The 25,764-nt window shown below is 43.8% G+C and overlaps 3 protein-coding genes and 1 pseudogene across 10 annotated transcripts in view; 2 read left to right on the forward strand and 2 right to left on the reverse strand.

Annotated features, from left to right (window-relative positions):
• The first annotated feature begins 898 nt into the window (after nucleotides 1-898).
• On the forward strand, nucleotides 899-5,633 carry LOC134483563 (disks large homolog 5-like). 2 transcript variants are annotated; one of them, XM_087596706.1, is made up of 6 exons: nucleotides 899-1,092; nucleotides 2,127-2,286; nucleotides 3,467-3,610; nucleotides 4,245-4,411; nucleotides 5,133-5,238; nucleotides 5,356-5,633. In XM_087596706.1, exons 1-5 carry the CDS (start codon nucleotides 966-968, stop codon nucleotides 5,195-5,197), a joined length of 663 nt encoding a protein of 220 aa, XP_087452832.1. In that variant the 5' UTR covers nucleotides 899-965; the 3' UTR covers nucleotides 5,198-5,238; nucleotides 5,356-5,633. The 2 variants fall into 2 exon arrangements, with proteins under 2 accessions (XP_087452832.1, XP_087452833.1); XM_087596707.1 differs by lacking the exon at nucleotides 4,245-4,411 and having other exon boundaries at nucleotides 947-1,092.
• A 610-nt stretch (nucleotides 5,634-6,243) lies between these two features.
• On the reverse strand, nucleotides 6,244-10,956 carry LOC147998874 (DNA-directed RNA polymerase II subunit GRINL1A pseudogene; annotated as a pseudogene). Its single transcript, XR_015643782.1, has 2 exons — nucleotides 9,229-10,956; nucleotides 6,244-7,760 (listed from the first exon to the last, which is right to left on the reverse strand). The product of XR_015643782.1 is annotated as a DNA-directed RNA polymerase II subunit GRINL1A pseudogene (transcript).
• The window catches only part of LOC147998875 (disks large homolog 5-like), a 42,623-nt gene continuing 27,076 nt past the window's right edge, over nucleotides 10,218-25,764 (forward strand). For 5 of the 6 annotated variants that reach the window (XM_087595947.1, XM_087595950.1, XM_087595946.1 and 2 more), the window contains exon 1: nucleotides 10,218-10,262. The gene's annotated coding sequence lies outside the window, so the exon portion shown is untranslated. Of the gene's footprint in view, nucleotides 10,263-13,335; nucleotides 13,743-25,764 lie in introns of those variants that run through there. The other variant, XR_015643839.1, reaches the window with a different exon arrangement.
• On the reverse strand, nucleotides 21,043-24,777 carry LOC147998876 (disks large homolog 5-like). The gene is made up of 4 exons (XM_087595962.1): nucleotides 24,449-24,777; nucleotides 23,055-23,198; nucleotides 22,260-22,422; nucleotides 21,043-21,545 (listed from the first exon to the last, which is right to left on the reverse strand). Exons 1-4 carry the CDS (start codon nucleotides 24,658-24,660, stop codon nucleotides 21,516-21,518), a joined length of 549 nt encoding a protein of 182 aa, XP_087452088.1. The 5' UTR covers nucleotides 24,661-24,777; the 3' UTR covers nucleotides 21,043-21,515.

Consider the following 25,764-nt stretch of genomic DNA (forward strand, 5'->3'; position numbering starts at 1 on the left):
TCTGGGGTATGGATCTGATCAATCAGTGTTAGTGTGTGCACTCAATACAGTATCCATTTTTTACTGTGACAGATGCTTTTGTGTTTGTGGGGAAGCCCATGACCCAGAGCACAAGTGCTGGGTCCTTGCTCTATCCACGTAGTGATGTGTATAGCCTCGTCCTACACCTTTATCTGCACCCCCTATATCTCTTGACTATTTTATTTTTCTGATAGAAGCTCAGCTTCTGATAGAAGGCCTGTCAGCAGTGCTCCTTTGGCGACATTGGCGCAGAGATGAGAACCCCACAAGCAGCATGAGGTTCCCTTCATTGGTGGGTCCAATATTGCACTTTTGTCTGCCAACTGGTCTCCACACTGTTCCTAGCACCATAAAGACTTCAACTCTTTCAACTAAGGAATTTTCTGGCAATTGTCGATTGCTAAGCACATGACTTCATGAGTGTTCCCCTAACACACACCCATGTTGTAACCTACCATGCAGACTATTTCTTGATGTGATATAAAGGACCTGTACAGAATGAGACAAGAGAACTTTTGACTACATATTCAATCTGGTGTGAAATCTCAGGAAGGTTTAATGGCTAACATTGGTGAATGAGGACAATTTGAGTTAGGATGAGACATTTTGGGGCAAGATATGGAAGGAAACATTCATTTAGATGCATAGGAATTACTAAGGTTTTTATAATCAAGCCTTGAAGAAAGTTTGGCTTTGGAAGCAGGAGATGCTCAGTGGCTCTGCCCCAGGAAAGTCTCCTGGAAAGGGCACCTCTGCTTATGCTCAGTACAGGGAGAACATTAGCAGGGAGGCAAAGTCTGCTCCCCAGGACATCAGCTGTCCCTTCTTGGACATTCTATTGTCTCCTAGAGAGTTCTGGCATCCTCTGTGATGTCACCAGTGTTGTAGTGACAACCACTGCCCTAGTTTCTCTCAGTCTGAGTCTGGCGGTTACAAGCTAAGACATGTTTTCCCGTCTTCGCAAGCATTTTCGGAGGGGAAATGTCAATTCTGGAGAGACTAAAGTGAAGGAGTCTAGCCTTTCGCCTCAAAGTAATGATGGACAAAGACAGCACTTCTGGGGAATGATGAGTAAGTTCTGGGCAGTGTATTTTGAGCTTCCTGCCAAGGGGGCTGCAGGCTTACATTGACCTTTCTAGCAATGGGCCACAACAACTGGAGCATCTGAAAAGGAATTGAATTTCCATGAATATCACAATTCCTGAAAGTCAGGATTTCAGAACTTTAGTTTCCCCATCTCCACTGGGAGGATATGGTAAGGCCAATGCTATTATTCTGTGAACTTCTGGTCTTTAATTTTACAGTGCATTTGTTATGTTACATTGATATAATAACACCATCAGGAGTCATGGAGGGTCCACCTTTTCTGAGTTTAGACAGGGCAGCAATGTACTTCACTATCATTGCTTCTTTAAATACAGTGGATATCTGACAGTAGGAACAGGGGGAGAATTGTGCTCCAGGCAATAACCTTATGTTCTTAGACCTCCTCTGATTTCTTCTAACTGGCAGGGTCATCGTTAGCTTTGTATATTAGAGGTTGTGTGTTACAAACATGTTTCTAAAATACCAAAAGTATTTGGAACATGTGGACCAAGATTCAGCCTGTAACCTATTGGAACTTCTTGGGCATTTGGTATTTCAAATAGGGGAACTGATAAGTCTGTTGACAATGTCCTCCATGGAAATGTGTTTTTAATCCAAAGTTGTTGGCCTAGAGTATCAGGGTAGGACATCTGAGTGTCTCCAATCACTCAAGTCTTGTGGATGGTGAATTTATCATCTGAGTTCTGAACCCACAGGGGTGAGGGTCCTGAAACCAAGCTGTACCCCGTTCAGCTGATGATAATCCTGGAGAAGCCATCTCCGTGGTACATGTAGGCACTTGATGTCCGGAATAGGGAACACCTGGCTGCTTACATCTCTTGGTCTCTATAGAGTAGTGGGAGAACTGAGATCCACTGAGGAGGCCTCTTAAGCATAGACCAATCGCCTAGCAGTGACACTGGGTTCCAGGTTTGTTCTCCTGTTTAGGCCTCACTGTGGTGTATGTACACTCTATGCATTCTCCCCATGCAGGTTCCCTTGTGTTCTTCTACCTACAGACGCTGGGAGAGAAACATCTTCCCCTGAAATTGCCTTAAGCGAGAAGCAGGCCAAGAAGGAAAAGGAGAGGCTGATTAAAGAGCTGCAGCTCATTACCGAGGAGAGAAATGACCTGAGAGATCGCCTGAGGTTTCTGACAGAGAGATCCATGAAGAACAGGTATGAATCGCTCCAAATGCTCTGGTTTCATTCCTGGGACTGCAAGGTCACCTTCATCTTATCCTATTAAGGTTTTGGGTTCTAGAAAGCTGTGCCTCCCTAACCACCCTGTGCTAAACCTCACCTCCCATATAGAGGAGATTCAGAACCTTGACCCTTCCTGAGGAGCGAGATGGAAAATGGACTCATCTGCTTCAATTTATTGAAAAGCAGAACTTGTGGTCTGAATGAAGAATTCGGGGATAAAGTCAGGGAGAGTGAGTTCCCAGTGTGCATTTGCAAAGCCCTTGACAGCTGGTGGCTTTGCAAGATTGTAATTGCAGTGAGTTTATGGTGAGTCTCTGTACTTGCTAGGCAGGGGACTGAGTGCTGGAAGATCCAGGCAGCAGCCTGAGGGGCCTGGTCCCAAACTGTTCATCTCAATGCTTGACTAGAAGGTCTCAGGCTCAGGCATGTTTGTTATTGTCTGTGTGTCTTGCCCTCTGAGACAGCAATGGTGGATGCATTTCTCCTGGTTTTCACAGTACTCTCTGTTTCCATATTTCTCTTTCTCTTTCTCTGACTCTGTTTTTACATTTCTCTTTTTTGTGGGTATTTCTCAGTCTGTGAGTCTGTATGTGCATACATCCAAATGCATATGGACAACTTTTATATGTTTATATTTCCCTCCACATTGGAATCTAGGGGTCTATGTCTTGGCCTGAGTATTTACCTGTAACACATTCATGGTGATGTGAATGCTTTGTTAAGGGAGCCCCACTGTCAACAGCACAGTTCTTTGCCTATGTGGCCACGATTGTCTGTTTATTTGTATTCCTTGTGCAGATTATAATTTTGTGTTGATATAAGGTCCGTTATCAAAACAGGAGAAAAGTAATCACAGGTTTCTGGCTGTGTTGGGGGTGGGGGAGCATGGAGAGGTGTGGCCTAGGCTCTTGATAGCTTAACTGGCTTGACTGCAGATTTCCTCTTGATTGAACAAAGGGAGCCAGGGAGCCCTCCATCTGGATGCTGAGATTCTGGTGTCCTGGACGCAGAAAAACACGTTACTGAAGCTGAAGAAGATCCAATATGTAGAATTCAGAAGGTGTCCTTCCAGGACTGGGGTAGTACAGGACCCACCCTGAGTTCATATATTCCTAAATGCCGATGTTCATTGTATTCTATCATTTGGGGCCAGGCCACACTTCAGGCCAAATCCATATTATGGAGACCTGGAGAGAATGGAGGAGGCGGTCATGTCAATTCTGCACAACTTAGAGATGGAGAACACTGAAATCCATGAGAACAGCCATAAGCTGAAGAAGGAGATTACCTTCTCTAGGTAAGTCCTGGTCAGAAAGTCTATCACTTGTGGAATGGCCATTTCTGACTTTCTTTGTTCTGGATTGGACAGTCTTCAGCTCTGGTTCTATCTCTTGTGCTGTTTACACATCAGTGTGCCAGGGTCATTAGGACTCAGTTTTCAGTTCCATAAAAGACTGTTACTCATCCCAGGATTGTCTAGGCATCTTCAGAAGGCTCTAGATAGAACAGCACTGATTGAAGTCAGCAGAAGGTTATTAGGCTGACCTGGACCTATGGTGTCATACCAGGTTTCACAAAACTCAGTGTGTGGACCACATGGTTAGCATGAGCTTCTCTTAGTTCTACTGACCTCCTTTGAGGGTGTTGGCCCACTACTAATTGATGTTGCCCCCATGCATTGGGCTTTCATGGATAGTTGTAGATCCGTGTTCTTTTTGAGAGATGCGGACACTAATTGGTGCTCGGGCCAAACAAACAATTTATTCTTCCCGGAATTTACTCTTTGTGGTTTGTGCAGCAGGCTTATGTGTATCGAAATGAATTCTATTAAGTCTTCATGGGTATCTTGGTCCTGGTGGAGTTAGTGGCACTCGGGAGTGGGAATGGGAGAAAGGGGCAGCATGATCTTACTATGCAGACTGTATTTCCAGAAACCTGCTCAGCCAGCTCCTGATGGAGAACACATGTAGGAAGAAGTTGGTCCCACTGAAGCAGGAGAGCAAGGAGGTACATCTTGATTGTGCACTCAACCAGAAATATTTGGTTGACTTCAACAAGAAAGATAAAGACCAGCAACATCCAGACCCAGCGTCATCTGGTAGGGATGAGCAGCTGTGTTAGCTTTAAAATATCTGATAAATTTTGCCAATTTGATACATCTTTGCTCTCTCCTACCACCTTTCTAATTTACACTCACAACCAGCCAACCACCTCATGTAATGGAATTGTTCATTGCTCTGCCTATGCACAAGTATTCTGGGAAGCCAACCACTTTTCAGAAACTGAATTATTTTGCAAGTATATTTGTCTGCTCTTTTTGAAGCTGCAGTATAGAAATGGTGACAGATTAATAACATACCTCATTATTGCATATCCATATGATAGATTGGATGCTCTGTAGAGTTTTGAACAAGTTCTTGGTCCTTTGACAAATGACACTCTGTGGTCATGTGACTTCTTGTGTAGGAAGCACCTTTCTGGGATAAGAACCAAGTGCAAATGTCAAATTAGTACATGTCATTGGCTTTAACCTTGGTGACGTATGGACATCTCCTTTCTTCCTGCAACCCAATGAGGTTCCTTCCATTTCCCTGTTCTTGGTTTGCACTGGTATAAGTCTGGGTCCCATATTGGCAGCCCACATTACTTTGAGGCTCTCTGGAGATTTTGCCCTGCCCACAGAGTTAGAAACAATGATATCAGTTAAAAGGTCCATGCTGACTGTCCAATAGAACTGAGGTGGTAGAAGACAGCCTTCTGACAGCTGGCTAGCATTTCCCCACCAAATCAGTGTCTGAAAAACTGCCTTCCTCTCCCAGGTCTCAGAAAGTGCAAGAGAGCTGGAATTGGACACACCCCAGTAAGAGAGCTTCCTGAAGAATAAGTTGCTTTCTCAGGAGTCCCTGATGACAAACATCCTGAATGGTAACAAATTTTTTGGATGAGTATTCTTCCTCAGAGTTAATTTGTCATTGCTTAGAGACCCTAAATTTATATAACACTAAGCCAGCCTGACTGATTGAGGTCTTACTTTCTTCTCAGAATACAGCACCTGAGAGACAACTTGTGGGACCTCCTTTCATTATGTGTGCACGAGGAGAAACAGCAATACATCTGTGCTTCTAAATGTTCGTTAAGTGTGTGCTATTTAGAAATATTTTTGTTATGATTTTAATTGAAATTTTCTTTTTGTTGTTTCATATTTATATGTTCTTGTTACTGTTTTTATCTTTTCGCATACTTTTAAATATTTTAATTTATTTGTTTTAATCCTGTTTTGTTGTAAAAATGAATTCCTTATGAATAAAAATTGAATTCTATCTCTTGACTCTTAAGACCATCATTCTTATTCAAGGGTTCTGTCCCCTCCTGTGGACTTAGAACTGACAGGTGGAGATGGATCTCTGCATGTTCCATGGATCCTGGGCTAATAAGTGAATTCAAAGTCACCAAGGGGTACCCAGTGTGACAGTGTCTTTTGTGTGGATAATGTGGCTGTTTCTCGGACACACACTTTATGAAGTAATCACTGACATGCTTTACCCAATTGTTAGGGTCCATGTGGTTCTTCTGAGAGAGCAGCAGATGCTCTACCCTGTGAGTCATCACCACAGCTCCTGCAGGTGCTTTTGTCCTTCCACATCATGTACTGTATTAGGTGGATAGGATCACCTGCAATCAAATAGAGAGATCTCAGGAGATGTGTATTCACAGGAAATTTACTGAGCTGTGCATGCTCAATGAGTTAGCTTGCCAGGCATCCCTACAGGGCTCTGGTGTTCCCACTGCTCATTGTGGGTCAGGATCATCCTCCAGCATCTGTGTTTTGTGGGGTGACCCACTGTCAATGTCTAGTGAATTGGGGGCCTTGGGTTGGGTCGTATACCCCCAGGACACAGGGGGTGCACAGCAAAGGCAGGAACAACTGCACACAGTTGCAAGCTTTATTAATCCCTATATAGCTGGGAATATGAATAACAACAATTTTCATTTTGTCAAGATACCATAAGATCATTATTCCCAGGATACCAGGAACAACTGAGGGAAGACTAAACAAAGAAATACGAATAAACAAAGGCTTCTTCTCAAAATATTCATATAACAAATTACCTATCTTATTATAATCAAAATATACTCACCATTACCGAGAGAGCGTTAGAACCATTTCCACAGAAACAGGACACAGCAGAATATAGCTTAAGGCCAAGTGAGAAAAACATTTTCTTCTCCAGGGTGGAATTCCAGCCCCTACTTGTATCTGTCACCAGGCCTTTCTTGACCCTGCCTGGGAGCTGCATCTCTATGTCTTAACAATTCCTTCTTTTTTCTTTTGTTTTAAAAGAAACACTTTCCATAACATAGCAAAAGTCTTTGTAGGGGTTTAATCATGTAAAAATAAAGCAACATAATACATAATGTACATAAGATTATGGCAAAACTAGCTCCTCCCAAGCTATGGAATATCCTTTGAAGCCAAGCCTTGGGATCTAATCCTGTCAATTGATCAGCCAATAATTTAGCTATTTCCATAGGGGTAGTATCTTCTAGCTGTTTACCAAAAGACATTCGAGCATCGTATTTCAAGGCATTAATTACTTTTGTAGCACTTTCATTACCTTCCAAATAGGCTTGAATTAACTTCCAATCATGTTCCGTATCATTATCCATATATTTATTAACACAAAAGTAGTAAGATTTCAATCATATCTTAAATCCTCATATTTTTCAATAAATAACATCTTTCGACTCAACCATTCTACTGTTTGTTTTGAAACATCTACTTGATGTTGAAGTCTAGTATCAGTTTTAGTTTGCTCTATCCATAACTCATGTGAATCTTTATGCCCGTCTTCAACAAAATGCTCTGTGTCAATAGATGTTTTTAATGCTATGCTGGAAATGGCTGCCAAAGTAGCAACAGAAATAAGGCTTAACATAGTAGCTACAAACTCCAATAATTCTTTTACTGTTCCTCAGCAGATTATTAAAAAATTCAATAATCATATAATTAAGAGGATCTTGAGACCAATGATGTCTCAAATTAACAGGCATTCATACATATATTTTTTGCTGAATATCATAATAGAATATTGATTTATATTAAATGGAATAGATGAATTAATACATGAATACTAATGACAGTTAGTACAAGCAAATCCATTGGCAAAATTAAATCTACCTATTAAAAAGAAATATGGCATAGGAATACAAGTAGTAACCTTGTCTTTCTTAAATGTTGTAAAATTATACTGAGAGGCAGATTGAGTGTCCCAGAAAAGCTTCCATTAGCAAGCACATCTTCTTTTAATGCAGTGACAGTCTTCCACAAATGAGCTTGAAACGCAGTAGGATCTTCCACAGAGGCCAGTCGATTATCAGCAAGGCCTCCATCTCCACATTCCGTCAGCAAGCATCCATTAAGGCGTTCATTCTCCTCTCAGTTCATCCTGGTAACATTTGACAAATCACAAGTGGTAACATTCCATTCTGAACATGTATTAATAATTGGCCATAAGGACTCCAATTTATTCATTTATCTTCAATAATTTTTCCAAACATGCCAGGGCAGTATTTCCAATTGCATGGGAGATATTTTAAGCCTACATAAGTAAACCAAGCACAAATAGGATATACTGAAATGCTAACAAATGTAATGTTATTCCAATTTTGGTTATAGACCAAGCTGTCAATCCTGGAGCCTGTAACAATTATTCCTGGTAATCGCCAATTTTAATAACCCATTTGTAGGCCTGGTCTCTTTCCTAAACACAAAGGCATCTTTAATCCAGCATAAGGAAAATTATACAAAGCTCCATCACGTCTATTCAAAAGGTCAAATTATTCCAAAGAGATGATAAAATGCTTGGGGTGGTGTATAAAACCACATCTGTTTCCCCGCCAAGTAGCAGGTTCAAATAAAGGTGGACAAGGAATATAAGCCTGATAACTCGCATTGGCCGCAACAGAAGAAACCGTGAGTAAAGCACACACTGCTAACAATACGTGCTCAGCAGTAAAGGACTTTCCTGTAGGAGACAGCATAGTTTTCCTTTCAGGGCTTAATCGCTTCACCTAGGTAATGGGGTTGTCACTGCATCGATCCTTCTCCGTTGTCATTTGTCCACACTAAGAGAAGCCAGGGCCTCAGTAATGGAGGACACCTCTTCATCTCCGGAGAACATCCATCAGGAGAAAATGTAGCTGGTTTAACTGGATTCCTCTGAGGGTAGGGAGCAGTTCTTATCATTCTGTGCTTGAATCCGTCTCCCGGGTAACCAGAATTGTCCCCCATCCTGTAATGAGACAAAACACTCTCCCCTGCATACAGTAATGTCCCTTCCTGTCATTCAGCATCTCGGGCAATTTTTATCCATATTGTCTGTTCCATGCCTTCAGGGAGAAGTCCAATAAAGTGTCTATCTGCTCTTCATATAACTTCACTCTGTGGTAAATTAAGAAGAGTAATAAAAAATAATGCTTATGCCAATATTACTCTGGGACTGGTATGCCAACTCCATTCAGGCTGTGTAAGGTCATCTCTTTTCCTCCTTTTTAATTTTATAATTTGTCATTTCAGCGTATGGTGAACTCTTTCAACAAAAGCTTGTCCTTGTGGATGGTATTCTATACCAGTAATATGTACAATATGATATCATTGACAAAATGGTTTTTTTTTTTTTGCTCTGATTGGTATTTTATTTCTCCTTTACAAGTTCCACATAATAGACAAAGGCTTTTTGATAACGTTGTTATCTTTGCTGGAAATGATCATATAATCATTTTAAACAGCACAAATGTGCACATACAGGACTGAGGTTTCTGCAGCCTGTAAACACCTCTGTGGGTTTAACAAGGAAAAAAAGCAATATACTGACAATTCAACTGTAACTCTTAGAAAAACACCGGTTTCCTTACCAAGCACGAGTGTCCTGTACAGGGACCTATCATCCCAGATGGCAATGAGTTCAAGCCTAGGGCAGCCAGGAGCAGCTCCCCATACCGGGTCAGAAGACCCTCCCCACCCAGCACTTCTTCCAAGTGCTCCTTAACCTCATCACAGGTGACAGCAGTCGCCCCAAGAGAGGACAGAGCAGCAGACACAGTGGTGGTGGTTCCCGAGTGTTGTGTGCGGCATTTCATATCCAGCGTCTCAGGAACCTGTCCATGCAAGCATGCGTACCATTCTTTAGACTGCTCCCCTAATTTCTTGAGTGAGGGGACCAGGCCTTCCTAATTCACTTTAGGTGCCTGGAATAACAAAGTATTTCACCAGAAGGGGTGCAAGCAGTGCTATCTGATAAGAATACGAAGAAGGAAAAAGCAGATATCTTAAAGAAAACGTGTGTTCTACTCACACTAAAATATCAGACCAATGCACAATATACTGCAAAACTGTAACACAATACGGCCAAACACAATGTTCAAATATTGAACTGTTCAAGCATGTGAAGATCATCTTCTGAAAGACAAACTGGGTTCTTATTTTGTAGCTACCTTTGTGTAACTTAAACTGATGTCCCTCAACAAGGTCTGACACTGTCTTGGTACTTGTTAGGAAGTTGGATGAGACAATATAAGCTCAACAGTCAACTCCCAGGATCTCCCAGTGCTCATTTTCAGTCATTTTCAGCATTCGTCCGAGGACTGGGCATCATCTTCATCCCTCACTTCTCGGTATCTCCCTGAAGACTCCCCTTCTGGATTGTAGCTCTGCATTGTAATATTCAGTCTCTCAGCTAGTTTCTGTGCTGCGAGCTTTGCCCGCATCTCCTCATAATTCTGCTTGTGCTCTTTCTGCAGAGCCAGCGACTCTTCTATGGAGAGCAGCTGTGCAGGCAGGGGGTGGAGCAGAAGAAGGCGAGCTGCTGTGACATCATCAAGATGCTGCCCAGCCCTGCGTCGCTGCTCTTCTGAGGAAGCAGGAGACTGAGCCCTCTGACAATGATTTGGTGAGTCACTCTGTTGTGTGGGTAACACATTGGTCTTAAACTTATGAGGAGGGGGCACTGGGTTTCTAGCTCGCATTTCTAGCACTGTCATGTAATGAGGCTTCTTAGGAGTCTCACTCTGCAGTTCTGGAAAGTTCTCAGTGCTGGTGTTTTCTTCTGAGGGTTCAGTCTGGTCTGCAGTTGTGATCTTTTGCAATTTAGTGATAAACAGACTGTCGACGCTGCTGGAAACCTCTTCCGCTTGACTTGAATGCTGGGGGAGATGTTCATTAACTTCAGATGGGGGAGCCTGGGCTGTGATGCTGACAGACGGGCTGGTACTCACTGTGCAGCCAGTCTCCAAAGTCTCTTCATTGCCTTTGTGAGTGAGCTGTGTAGGTCCCTGAGTTTCTGAGGTTGTTTTAGATGATTCAATGTCTACTGACGAACATTCAGGAACTAATGATGAAGTATCAAGCATCAGGTCAGAATTCTGGGCCTTGTCTATGTCGGTATCAACTCTTGTGTTTGCTTTATGCCTTAGCTTACAGTCAACACTAACAGGATGAAGTAGTTCAGTTCTCCCTCTGACCTCTTCACTTTCTGAAATGGCAGCTTTCAGTTTGGCAGTGGTGTCTGAGATCTTTTTACCTTTGTCGGGCAATTTGCAAATGAATTTTTCTTTGCGCAAAAGTCTCTCCTGGCGCCTCAACCTCTCCCGCAGCTCTGCCAAACTCTGCTGCCCCATGTCCTCAGGAACTGGGGGCTCGAAGCCTCAGGGCAGGGAGCACATTGTGCATGGGCTGAGGCTGGCCCCGCAGGCAGGGTTCCCCAGCAGGGCCCATGGAGGTCGCAGGCTCCTTGGACAGCAGCAACTCTGGAGAACGTGCAGGAGTCGCCATTTTCCCGGAAGAGCCGACAAAATTGTTTAAATTGATAAGAAATATATGTTGGTCCATAATCAGTTTTAATTTTAGAAGGTGGTCCCATAACAGCAGAAGTTTCCAATAGATGCTGTATAACATGAGCAGTGTGTACTCCTGGCAATGGTGTAGCCCATACAAATATTGAAAAATTATCTATGCTTACATGTATATATGAAAGGCGACCAAACTCAGAAATATGGGTTCCATCCATCTGCCACGATGTATTAGGTTGCATTCTTCTGGGATTAATTTCAGATGGAATACATTTTATAAGTGAAGGCTCACAAATACCACAATTAGCAATAATTTGTTTGGCTTCAGAATAGGGAACCTTATATTTAATATGCAAATATCCTGTATTGGCATGATTATGACTGTTTTCTTCTGGGGTAGCAAATGCCACTAATTGATCTACCATATGATTGCCATGTGTTAAAGATGCTGGCAATCTTGAATGTGATCTAATATGTGTAATAAATATTCTAGAGTTTTAGAATAACAATAGTCCTTTAATATGTGAGAATAACATTTAATATAGGCTTAGATATAGAAACAACAGCAGTTACAATATTCTGTACTACTCCTACAACATAAGCTGACTCGGCCTTAATATTTTTACATCATGAGTAAAATCCAGCAATACATTAATTACTGCTAATACTTCATTTTGTTGTACTGACCCAAAAGAAGATTCTTGTCCCCAAATTTATCTTTGGTCCAATAAGCCATCTGTCTTAGTTCTTTGGTCTTAGAGCCATCTGTAAACACAGTAACGGCAGATGGTAAGGGATCAACAGAAATTAGTGTATTTATCACAATTTTTTTTTGTTTTCTTAAGCAATCCCAGAATTTACTATGGGGAAAATGAAATTCAGTATTTCTAGTGTAAGAAATCATGGCTAATTGAGAAACTTCAGACGTCTGCATTAAATATTCCACTTTATTTTTGCTTAATGAGAAAACAAAAGCAACACAATCATATCCCCAGAGTGTAACAGGTGTTTGTATGCCTTGCTGAATAATTAAAGAAATTTGTTCCTCATATGTTGTTAATGTTTTGTTAAAGTTAAATTTAATATATATCCATTCTAAAGGCAAGTCATCTTGAGCTAAAGTGCGTATAGGATATTCAAGAGTATTTCAATGTATAATTTAATAACTCTATCTGGATCAATACGTGCCAAAAATGCACCTTACCATTTTCAGAAAAGATATCCTCTTCCATGCCTTCATATAAGCATTAATATCCCCAGTTTCCTTTCTAGGTAATAATGCTCTCCTGTACTCTTCATTAGCATTTTCAAAAGCAAGCATTTTCAGCAGTTGTCCTCTAGCTTCCTCTCCTACCACTGTTGTTTCCATTGTTAATTTTAGTATACATAAAGACTTAATATATGGTTCATAGAAAGTTACTGCCTTTTTCAACCAACCACTATCATCCTTTATAATAATTTGGTTGGGCCACACCTTGAACCGATGATAGACATTGTCCCAGGATAAACATTCTTTATCAGCAGGTCTCAGGGTAGAACTGGATATGTGACCCTGTGCTATAGCACTGTCCAGAGTGGTAAATGCAGCTTCTGAAGAGGAATGCAGGCCTGGCCTCTAGACCTCCACCTTCCAGGCCTGTCTAGAGAGCCTGATGCCCTGGCAAAAGAGACTCCTTCTCTCCAGAGGAGCACTGCAGTCAAATGACATCTCAGTGATGAAAACTATCAGTCCCCAAAGGCATGCCACTGAGCAGAGATAGCCTCAGTCATGCACCTCTGCCCATCCCCAGTTCCTCGTGTCAATAACTCAACCCTTTCATGAACTATATGGCAATACTTGAGGCAGGATGATCAGTAGTTTACTGGCCAATCTGGGCTCTATGAGACGCTCTCCCTGAAATCAGAGCCAGCAGGAAATTCAGTATGAAAGCTCTTTGTAGCCAAGCTCAATAACCCGGTTCAGAGCCTGGGACCCCACACGGTAGGATAAAGTGACTCCCATGGCTTTTCCTCCACCTTCAACACTCATGCTTTGGAATGCACACCCCTACAAGGAGATCAATACACATGGAATAAAAATTAAACATAAAAATTAATGAAGACAATGCATACAATGTATTAAAGGATCCCGGGAACACTCACTTAGCACTTTCCTTTCCTTTGTCTTGGGAACAGCACCTGCACCAGAGACTGGAGACTTCCTGCAAGAGAGAGAGGACAGATGCACTGTTCATTCAGCTGGAGAGCTGTGCAAAGACCAGAGCCACCCGCCTTTTTCTGACAGTGGGAGCTGGGCCCAAGTGTGGGCTGCTCCTACTAGAGGCACCACAAGAAGAGAACCACCTTCCTCAAACCTTCCTGGAAGTCAGAGCACTGGCTATGGACGTCCCTCAATCCTCAGAGGACTCTCTTTCAGGGACGGCTCAGAGCCTCTTAGGACAGAGAGGGACCAGAGCTTCCCCCCAAAGCAAGACCCCTGTCTTATTTGACAGGTATGAGGGCTTAGGGATGGGACAGAGGATGTGACAAGGTTACATGTAGCACAGGGGCTAGGTTAATAAAGAAATCAAAGAGGAAAGAAACCTGGAAGATTCCTCATCTGTTCTTTTTTGCTCTATTCGTAGGGATGAGGTAGCATTGTCGGGTAGAGGACTAGGACACAGCACAGCCTTCTCTGCACATGGTGAGCTTTCTAGGCTGCCTGTTCACTGTGACCAGCAACTTTTCAACTGTGCCACTCTACTACCAAGGCTGACACAACTGGTGGACCATGTAGCAATAGGACTGTACTGACTTAGGGACATCTGGAATCACACAATGATCATGTGTCACAGAAGAGTTTCTTTTTTTAGAAAAGGATTAAAACAAAAACTATTTATTTTGTCCATAGGAGTGAGTACACTGTCCCTGTTTTCAGACACAACAGTAGAGGGTAGTAGATGAGATTAGAAATGGTTATAAGACACAGTGTTGTTGCTGGGAATTGAACTCAGATCCCCTGGAAGAGCAGTCAGTGGTCTTAACCACTGAGCCTTCCCTCCAGCCACAGTATATTGTATTTTCAATATTGTTTGTTTTTATTTCTTTTCTCACCTATGTCTGTATGGCGTTTCTGTGAGTACAGGTGCTCATGTGCCTGTGCAAAGGTCAGGGACAACCTGAGCACAGGTCCTCACCTTCTACCTCTCGTCCATGGCTGTGATTGCTAGGCTAGCCCTTCCCCCTAATCCTAGAGACTGTCCACTTTAGGCTCCTATCTCCCTGTGGGAAGGGCTGGATGACAGACACTACTGCATCCAGGTTTATGTGGCTTCTAGGGACCTAAACTGTTGTTGGGCTTGTTCCGCATGAAAATAAACACCATTTCACAGCCCTGGCTGGGCCAGGCAGTGCACGGGTCTTTGCTGCTCTTGCAGAAGACTTGAGTTCAGTCTCCAGCACCAGGGTCAGGTGGCTCACAACCACCTGAGACTCCAGGTCCAGGGACTTCCAAGCTCTTCTGGTTAAACCTACATGGCAAAAGCAGGGCTGGGAGCTGGAGGCTTCTGGTGTTGGCTTCTCCCTGCAGTAGGGGGCAAATCATGGGCATGTGAAACATGGATCCCTGTAATTCTACAAAGTGCAGAAGCTCCTGATGTCCCTCATGGTGCCCCTGACCCTGCCCACCACTCATTCAGGCTTCAGTAACATAACCTTGTCCTGACCTGTGTGCACTCTGCATCCTCACTCTCTACCCCCTGCTTTTCCGGGTTGGAAGTCTCAGGTGTAGGAGGTGCCTACCATAGGCCTCTTCTCTCAGCATTTCAGCATTTTACATTTTATGTAGTTTGTGGTGTTCCTGTGCCATGATATGCACATGGAGAGCAGAGGACACAATGTGGACTCAGTCCTCTACTTTCACCAGATGATCAAACTGAGGCCATGAGGCTGGGTGGCAGAGCCTTTACCTGCTGATCTGTACCCACTTGACCTTCACCAAGCATCCTTTGCTGTACACAGATATATCAGCCTGTGACCCTCATCCTCCAGACTCTTATAAAGCAAACCCCATAGGTGTGGAGCTCTCATGTTAGCCAGGCCTAAAGGGGAAGGCAGCAAGCCCTTCAGGAACTCTAGAAAAATGTCTATACTGGGACTAAACTCGTGCTGCCATGTAGGGCTACATTTTTCCTTTAAAACAGAAGGATGTGTGGTGGTGGTGGCACAGGCCTTTGATCCTAACACTTGGGAGGCAGAGGCAGACAGATCTCTGTGAATTCTAGGCCAGCTCCCTCTACAGAGCTAGTTCCAGGTCAGCTACACAAAAGAAACCCTGTTTCCAAGAGTAAAACAAAGAAAGATAAAGAAAGGAAGAAGGAAAGAAAGAAAGATTTTATATTTGTATACAATGAGATGCCTGCCTATCTATGCCTGAACCATCATGGTAACTATAACTCTTGTCACATCTTCATTAATTCAAATACTGAAGGCCAAATGGTTAAATCTTAATGACAATACAATGAGGGGGGTGCTGAAGAGATGGTTGGTTTAGTGGCTAAGAGCAGAAGACCAGGGTTCAGTTCCCAGTGCCCACATGGTGGCTCCTATTAGCCTGTAATTGCAGTTCAATGGAATCGTTCTGGACTTCATGGGCACCAGACATACCACATGGTGCACAAGCATTTATTAGGTGAAACACTCAGGCCCATAAAAATAAGTAAATAAAATATATGGTTAACAGACACTGTGATTCAGGAAGTTCTTAGTGGCTTTGGTTATCATTTCTCTCTCCTGGAGACCTGTCCTCATCATGGCTCAGCCTCCCTGGCTTCTAGGACATTCCCTAGCCCTGTGGAGCATGAAGTACTCAACACCATAAGCCAAGCATTGCAAAGCCATCTGCACCTTCATTGCTACACCTTCTCCATGGCTGTGTCTAAAGGGAGAGACTTGGAATCCCACAGATGCAAGGTCAAACCTGTTGGGCTATGTGAGCCCAGCCACCCAATAGTCAGATCTACTCCTGTCCTTGGCTATGGCATGAGGCTCTTAAGACAAATTAATCTGAAGGATCTCAACAGCTATGCTGTTAGACCTCTCATTGCTCTGCCCGACCTACAAGCTCCTTTACTGGCTCAAATTCACAACCGAACTCCTCTCCTGCCTCAGCCACCATCAGCTCTTCTACTCCTCTCCACCTGTGCTCTGAATAATCCACACTAAGGTGGACGTTAACCTCTTGTGGACCTCCAGACGTATGCTTGTGATTACTCTTCATTGGCTGTTTTATATGGGTAGGCGGGTTCTTCTAGTCTCATGCAGAACACTGCTCACACATTTTGGATTTTACAACACCCTCTTGATTGAGAATCCTGACTAATGACTGACTGAGCCTTCCATGCCTGAAGTCACCCTCTGTCTCCCAGTCCAAGATGAGAATCCCCATCCTAACCCCAGGGTGTCCAGTTTCATCCCAGAAGCTAGACTCTGCACTTCCCATTACCTTTTGGTTCCCTGCCTCTAATTCTGTTAAATAGTTCCTCTCTTCTTTAAAACAAATTCATTTTGTTGTTTGTTTTTTGAGACAGGGTTTCTCTGTTTGGCCCTGGCTATTCTGACAGGCTCTCTGTAGATCAGACTTGTCAGGAAGCCAGATATCTGCCTGCCTCGGCCTCTTAAGCACTGGGATTACTGGATTGTGCCAGCATGTTTAATTAAAAATTAATTAGTGGTAGTGCATGTTGGCACATGCCTTTAATTCCATCCGTTGGGAGGTAGAGGCATTGTGAGTTCCAGGACAGCCAGGGCTATAAATTAACACCTTGTCTCAAAGAAAACAAGCCAAAAATGAAACAAAAATGTTGCAATATGGTCTTAGGTATGTAACTGAGTCTGTTCTTGAACTCTGAATCCTCCCACTTTCACTCAGGTGCTAATCAGCAGGCTTCTGTCTTGACTTTCACTGAGCACTCAGGGCTGCCAGGACTGTTACCTCTCCCAGTGTAACTCCTGACTCTCTCATCAGCATCATCACAAAACTCCTGCTAAGAATTAAGGAAACCTGAATTCTAAGGAACAGTCGGAGCTCCAGTATTTCCAAAGCTCACTCTAATACAGATGGATCGTATGCTGCAGTAAAATGGTGACAGCTGGAGGTCTTAATTCCAGGACTTGGGACAGAGGGGTTGGAGGGTCTTGAATTCAGGGTTGCTTTTACCTTACAGTGTTGGTTAAAGCAGGTTTGTGCTGCTACAAGATACCCTGTCTAAAACTACACCAAACACACCTAAAATGAGACAGAGGAGTTTGAGTGGGCACAGATGGGAAAGCTCGGCACTTTATGGCTAAGCCACCTGCTGCCAGCACCAAAGTCCATGCACAACCCCGATTCTGAGCTGCGTCTGGGACCCTGCTCAGGAGAATGCAGCAAAGTAGCTCAGATCCAGGGCTTTTGGTCTAAGAGGAATTCAGGTAGTCACACTTTGGATGCCAGTTCTCCAGCTCAACTGCCTGTCAGCACAGGATCTGGTCTTAGTCATGGCTTGACACCCCTAAATTCCTCCCAGCTGTGCTCTGAACTCACCCTGTACCCCGTTCTGATGAATCTGCCGTTCTCCACGGGAGTAGCCTCAAGAAGTCCCTCACATCTGAAGCACCACTCTGAGTGCACTAAACACTGCTGGGGAGGGGCGTGGCCAGCAGAGCACCCACCCCTTTTAGCTGTAGAACATTTAGCTCTAGAGTGAGCACTGCTGTGCATTGTGGAACTTAAGCAGTATCCCAGTCTTGGCCTGGGAAGAGCCATTGACACCCACACTTTCTTGGGCGACATTGTCTCCTGAGGATAGAGTCAGGCCAGGAGCAGCAACTGATGTTCCCGAGAGACAAACTTTCTTCACCTCCTGCCCATGCTGGCCCTAGGATCTGGGCTTTTTTGGTGACATGAGTACTGAGCCTCCCAGGTAGATGGGTTTTCAGGGGTCAGGTGGTGATTGTCACCAAAGATATCCATAAGGATAAGTCATACTGTACTAATTCCCATATTAGATCCCTTCTCACAGGTCACAGAGGCCATAGTGGGTCCTAAATGTGGAGTCAGGTTCCTGTGCACTTTTGAGGAGACTGGTCAGACGTTTAGGCTTCGTGATTTTTTGTTGGCATTATTTTGGGGGGATTTTATTTTTACTGTTGGGGCCAAACCTGGGGCTGCCATGTGGAGGGAAAAGGCTTTGCCATAGCTGTAGATCATCCCTAATTATAAACTCCTGAATTCTCCCAATCCTGGAACTATCTAGGTCCCTCACATGATGCAACCTTTGGGGCATTCCTCACATAGAATCATGGGGTGGACTGCATCCCAAGGAGAGACAGTGGGAAATGTTCCCCAGTGTCTCCCTGTGGCTGTGAGGATGGGAGTGCTGACCAGTGGATGGCAGGCCCCATGTGAAAGCCTTTTGGTTTCTACTTGAGTGGAATCTTCACCATGCCTTTTTTTTTTTTCTTGAAACACAGGTTGCCCTGGAACTTACAGTCTTCCATCACCCTGACTCAGTTTCCCATGACTGGGATCATAGGCTTAAATTACTATGCCCATTTTTCTTTTTTGTATTTATAAATCTGCTAAAAAGCCAAAAGGATCCAGAATGTAAAATGGTGCGGTCCAAGGCATTTCCAACAGGGGTTTCTTGACCTAGGAGTATCCAGACCAGTGTTTACTGTGTGGCTACTTCATTCCCATAACAGCTTATATTTGACAAAGACTTGCAAGTTGTGATATCACTGGGCAGCAGGCGATATCCCACACAGCAGGACTGACTCAGGTTGTAATTAAGGCTGGAGAAACTTACTAGGACCCTGGTAATCCTACCACCCTGGGGCATTTAGATAGACTTAATCTGATCTTCCCCCCTGTGCTATGAATCAATTGCTCTTGAAGGTAGATTTGAATTTACAGTCACTGTGAGGCAGGAGAATTAGGACCCTATGGTCACTCTGGGCTCCATAGGAAGAGCCTGTTTCAATAGTAAAAGAGGTCACCTGTGAGTTCTTACTGTCTTCCCTGAGGCCTTACTGCTGGAGTTAGACTAGCTGTCTCATCAAGTTGAAGTAGAGGGCAGAATGCTGGTGTCTTCTATAGTGAGGACTAGTGACAGATGGTCTATGGAAATTCTAGAAAGGTCTACAAGTATTTATGTCCTGTGCATGGGAACTGCTGGCTTCCCTGTGTCCTTTCCCTTTATTTTGCAGTCCATGGGGCACCTGGAAATGTCCCCAAACCAGGCTGTACACAGGGCCTGTCCCGTGACTCTCACTTGCACTCAGAGCCTGCCTGATAGTCATAGGTCTGACAGAGTCCTGACACCTGCAGAGACCACTATAAGGGACCCTGCAATCCCCACACTGCCCATCAGTGTCTATAATGTCCCTATACGACACTGAGATGGTCTAAGCTCCTTCCCATCTTTATGCTGCATCAGAATCTGACCATTGCTACATTTGCTCCTCTCTCACCCACACTAGAAGCCCTGTACCCACACTAGTCCCAGCTGGCCTGTTGCCTACTGACATCTCATGGACTCTGCCCCAATATTCCCTCTTTGCCTGGGTCCCTGCAACTGTGTCCAGTTCTGGCTGCTTCCCTGCCTCCCCACTTCCATTTTCCAAATGGCCACATTGACACATGGGTTTCTGGGTCTCCCACTCCTCGGATGCTGGGAACAGGTTCATTCTTTGCTGTTTGAATGGTTGTCCTAACACTGGAGGACCTTGCTTCAAGTAGTGGCAGTCAAACCTGGTGCTGATCGTGTCAGATCTGTCCAGGCTGTCTGTGTGACTGTGGCAATGCGCCTCTGTTTTGGCTGAGTGTTATTTACCTCCCTCATGGCCATGTGATAATCAGACCATGAGCATGTTCATTGTTTGGAAAGAAGGGTGTGGAGGACATATGCTCCTCACCCTAGCATTAGTGGAAAAAAGACATAGGTAGATGATACATTCTAGACCATCCTGGGCTATAGAAACTCTGCCTCGAAGAATGCAGGGGGAGCAGGGCTGGGGTTCAGTTGGTTGCCTAGCAGCCTACCACATTGAGCAGGCACCGCTCAACCACCTATACATACACATCTCCTGAGATCACTCTCCTTAATTGAAGGTGATCATGTCCACCTAGTACACCACATGCCCTGGAAGGACAAAAGCTTCCTACAGGGGCTGTGGTGATGGCTCACAGGTTAGAGCATCTGCTGCTCTCTCAGAAGAGCCACATGGTCCCTAACAATCATCTACAATGGGGAATGCTATTCCCTCTTTTGGATCATGAGGGAAATGCACTGAGGAGTGCATACATACATCCATACATTTGAAAAAAAAAGATCCATTGAGTTAAATGATAAAAATAAATATAATCAGCAACAATAAAAAACACAGCATATGAATGATCAAGTGAAACAGCACCTATAAAAACCTATTTCCCAAAATGACGTTGATGGTCATTATCTTTGTGGTTTAATAATAATGCTGTATTGTAAGAAAAACTGAGGCACATGGTTCTCGATTAGGATTATTCTATATTCCTTTGTGAAAGTTGTCATTTTTTCTGCAGCTCTACAGGCATGAGTGTGTGTTACTCAATATCTGGTGCACACAGTCAATAAGGAATGTGTGTTGTAGACTGATATAGACTAGGATGAGCAGAACACATGACAGCATGGATACAGTATGGCAGTGATTACATCATAAAGTGTATGTCCATAAAATAAGTCACATTATCCACACAAAAGACACTATCACCCTGTGTACCCCTTGGTGGCTTTCAATTCACTGGATCATGCAGAGATCCATATCCAGCTGTCAGTTCTAAGTCTACAGGAGGGGAAAGGACCCTTGAATAAGATGGTCTTAAGAGTCAAGAGTTACAAATCAATTTTTATTCATAAGGAATACAATTTACAAAAAACAGGCATAAAATGAACAACTAAAATGGTATAAAAAATGAAAAACAGTAACAAGAATATATAACTATGAAATAACAAAAAGAAAACTTCAATGAAAATCATAACCAAAAACATTTCTTAACAGCATTTTCTAAATGAACATTTAGAAACACAGTTGTAGTGCTGTTTCTCCTCTAGGACGTGAGATGTCAAGGCAGTCCCCTCAGTTGTCTCTCAAATGGTGTTGTCGGTATGAGAAAGGAGAAATACCTCAATGAGAGAGGCTGGCATACGGATACATAAATTTAGGGTCTCTATACATTGAGGAAATTATCGGAGAAGAAGAATATTCCCCCAAAAAGTTTTGACTGTGAGGATTGTCGTCACAGGGAACTCCTGAGAGAGAAACTCATTCCTCAGGGGGCTGTCTTCCTGGGATCCGTCCTATGCCATGTCTCCTGCAGTTTCTGAGACCTGGGAGGAGAAGGCAGCTATTAAGACACTGATTTGGTGGGGACACGCATACCAGCTGTCAAGTTGCTGCCTTCTGTCCCCACAGCTTCATTGGACAGACAGCACTGATCTTTTCACTGAAATCATTGCTGATATCTCTGCAGGCTGGGAACATCACCAGCAACCCTCACAGTACTGTGGGAGAACAAGCTGCTCCTCAGACTCTACCAGTGCAAACCAAGAATGGGGAAATGGGGAGAGACCTAATTGGGGTGCAGGAAGAAAGGAGAAGGCCACATGATACTGAGATCAAAGCCAATGACCAGGACTCATTCGCCATTTGCACTTGGTTCTTATCCCTACAAGGTGCTTCCAAACATCACATGACCCCTGTATGACCTTTGTCACACGACCAAGAACTCGTTCAAAACTCTTCATAGCATCCAATCTGTGATAGGGAGATGCAGTCATGTGATATGTTATTCCTCTGTCACCATTTCTGGACTGCAGTTTCAAAAAGGGCAGAGAAGTATAATTGCCCATAATTCAGTTTCTGAAGAGTGGTTAACATCCCAGAATACTTGTGCATAGACAGAGCAATGAATAACTCTATCACATGAGGTGGGTGACTGACTGGGTGTGGGGAGATTAGAAAGGTGATAGGGGAAGCAAAGATGTATCCAATAGGCAAATGGTATCAGACATTGTTAATCTGACTCAGCTGCTTGTTCCTACCACATTTTGCTGGGTCTGGAGGTTGCTGGCCTTCTCCTGTTCGTCTTCATCATTCGGGTTCAACTCAAACAAGTATCGCTGTAACTCCTTGCTCTCCTGCTTCAATGTGACCAACTTCTTCTTCATACATGCCTGGTCCATCAGGAGCCGGCTCTGCAGGTTGCTGGAAACACACTCTGCATAGTAAGATCCTGAAGCCTCTTCCTCCCATTCCAACTGCCAAATCCCACAAAGTCCACCAGGACCCAGATACCCATAAAGACTTCATAGAATACATCTCCATACATGTAAGGCTGCTGCACAAACAGCAAACGGCCAATCCAGGGAAGAATAAATTGTTTCTGTGACCCAAGCACCAATAAGAGTCCATGTCTGTCCAAAAGAACAAGGGATCTACAACTACCCATGAAAGCCCAATGCATCAGGGCAACATCAATTAGTAGGCAGTAAACAACCACAAGAGGACAGTAGAACCAAGGGAGGTCATGCTAACCATGTGGTCCACACATTGAGCTTTGTTAAACCTGGTATGACCCCAGAGCCACAGGTTGGCCTAATAACACTCTGATGCCTGAATCAGTGTAGTTCTATCCAGAGCCTTCTAAAGATGCATAGACACTGTGGTGATGAGTCACAGTCTCTTATGGAACTGAAACTGAGTCCAAAAGACCCACGGCACAGTGATATTTAAACAGCAGAAGAGATGGGCCCAGAGCTGCAGACCCTCCGGTCCAGAACAAAGAGAGGCAGCAATGGCCATTCCACAAGTGAGGGGCCCTCCTGACCAGTACTTACCGATAGAAGTTAATCTCCTTCTTGAGCTCCTGAAATTTCTCACGATGTTCAATGTTCTTTGTGTCTAAGTTGTGCAGTAATGACATGACCTCTTTCTCCTTTATCTTCAAGTTTTCATAAAATGGATTTGGCCTGAAGTAGGGGCTGGCCCCAGGAAGATAGAACCCAATGAACATCGAGGTCTAGGATTATATGAACTCAGGCTGTGTCCTGTACTACCCCAGCCCTGGAAGGACACTTTCTGAATTCTACATATTTGGATCTTCTTCAGCTTCAGAAACTTGGAATTGTGTGCCCAGGACAACAGAATCTAAGCACCCAGATAAAGGGTTCCCTGGCTCACTTTTTTCAATCAGGAGGGCTGGATCTGCATTCAAACCTGTTATGCTGTCAAGAGCCTAGGCCACAGAGCTTACCCAACCACACACACACACACACACACACACACACACACACACACACACACAAACACACACACACACACACACACACACACACACACACACACACACACACAAACACCCAGAAACCTCTGATTTCATTTTTCCTGTTTTGACAAGTGGAATGCTACAAGCCGAATAACTAATATTCTAGAGGCAGACAGTACACATAATTCTGGAGATGAGACCAGATATTGCCACAAACTTATAATCTCCCCAAGGCATACAAATGTATAGACAAATGTGACCATACAGGCAAAGAACTGTATTGTTGAAAGTGGGGCTTCCAAAATAAAGCACTTACACCTCCATGAAACTATTATACAGGTATATCCTGAGGTCAAAAAACAGACCCCTAAATTCCAAGTGTGCAGGGACATAGAAACATATAAAAGTTGTGCATATGCATGCAGACCTGTGCACACACAGACACACAAACTGGGACACACCCACAAGAAAAGAAAAGTAAACAGACTCAGAGAATGAGAAAGAGAGACAAATATGGAAAGAGCACAATGAGAATCAGTAGAAATGTATGCACCATTACTGTCTCAGTGTTTAAGGCACACAGACAAGAAGGAACAGGCCTGAGCCTCAGGCCTTCTAGTTAAGCATGGAGATCAACAATGTGGGACCTGTTACCTAAGGGTGCTGCCATGAGATGATAGCGTTCAGTCACCTTCCTAGCAAGTACAAACACTCTCCACAAACTCACAGCACCTAGAACCTTGCAAAGCTGCCACCTGTCAAGGGATTTCCAATTGTACACTGGGAACTCATGCTCCAGTGACTTTATCCCTGAATTCTTCACTCAGATCACAAGTTCAGATTTTCAACAGGCAGAATCAGAGAGTCCATTTCCAAACTCACTCCTCAGTAAGGGTCAGGTTCTGAATCTCCTCTCTATGGGAGATGAGGTTTAGAACAAGGTCGTTTGTTTGGAGCAATGCATACCTCTTGCTCATGGATCCACCTGTCACATAAAGGAGGCGTTCTGTCAGCTCATTTCTCTCCTTGGTAGTTAGCTCCAGTTCTCTTTTCAGCCTCTCCTCTTCCTCGTTGGCCTGCACCTTGTTTAGGATATTTTCAGGGGATGACGTCTGTCTGCAGGCCTCTGTAGGTAGAAGAACAAAAGTGAACCCGCATGGGGCAAATGCATAGAGCATACACAGACCACAGTGAGGTCCAAACAGGAGAACATTCTTGGAAGCCAGTGTCACTGCAAGGAGTTTGGTCTGCGTAAGAGGCGTCCTAAGTGGATCACAGTTCCCCCACTACTATATAGAGACCAAGAGATATAAGCAGCCAGGTGTTCCCTATGCCCGCCCACACAGGCTTACAAGTACCAGAGAGATGCCTTCTCCAGGATTATTATCAGGTACGCAGGCTACAACCTGGTTTCAGGACCCTCACCCCTCTGGTTTCAGAAGTCAGATCATCAATTCAGCATCCACAATGACTTGATTGATCAGGGATACTCAGATATCCTACACTGTTACTCTCGTCCAATAACTTTGCATTAAAAAGTCATGTAGGGGGAGGACATGGTCAACAGACTTATTAATTCCCCCTACTGAAATGACAAATGCCCCAGAAGTGCCAGTAGGTTACAGGCTTTCTCTCTACCTGCCCCATATAGTTTGGCTACTGTAGAAAAATATCTGCCACACAGAACCTCTTGTATGTAGGTAAGATTGGCCCCGTCAGCCAGAGGTAGTCAGAGGAGTTCTAAGAATATAAGGTCATGGCCAGGAGCACAATTCTCTCCCTCTGACTACTGTCAGATAGTCACTGAATTTAAAGAAGCAATGAAAGTGAAGTACATTGATGCCCTGTTTAATTCAGAAAAGTTATACCCTCCATGACTACTTATGGTGTTATTATATCAATTTAACATACCGAATGCACTGTAAAAGTAAAGACTAGAAGTTCACCCAATAATAGCATAGGCATTGCCATATCCTCCATGTGGTTATGGAGAAACTAATGATGTGAAAACCTTGACTTTCAGGAATTGTGATAATCATGGAATTCAATATCTGTGGAGATGTTCCAGTGGTTGTGGCCCATTACTAAAAAGGTCAGCGGAAGACCCCCACACACACCCCTGACAGGAAGCTCAACATACACTGCCCAGAACTTACTCCACATTCCCCATGTCCTGTGTCCATCATTACCTTTAGGTTTCGTTTGCTTCACTCTAGACTCTTCTCTATCAATATCAACTCTCCCAAAGCACCTACAGAGACGGGCAAACATGTCTGTGGATA

This window comes from Rattus norvegicus, chromosome 19 (genome assembly GCF_021556685.1).
Source record: "Rattus norvegicus strain SHRSP/BbbUtx chromosome 19, alternate assembly SHRSP_T2T, whole genome shotgun sequence".
Lineage (NCBI taxonomy): Eukaryota > Metazoa > Chordata > Mammalia > Rodentia > Muridae > Rattus > Rattus norvegicus.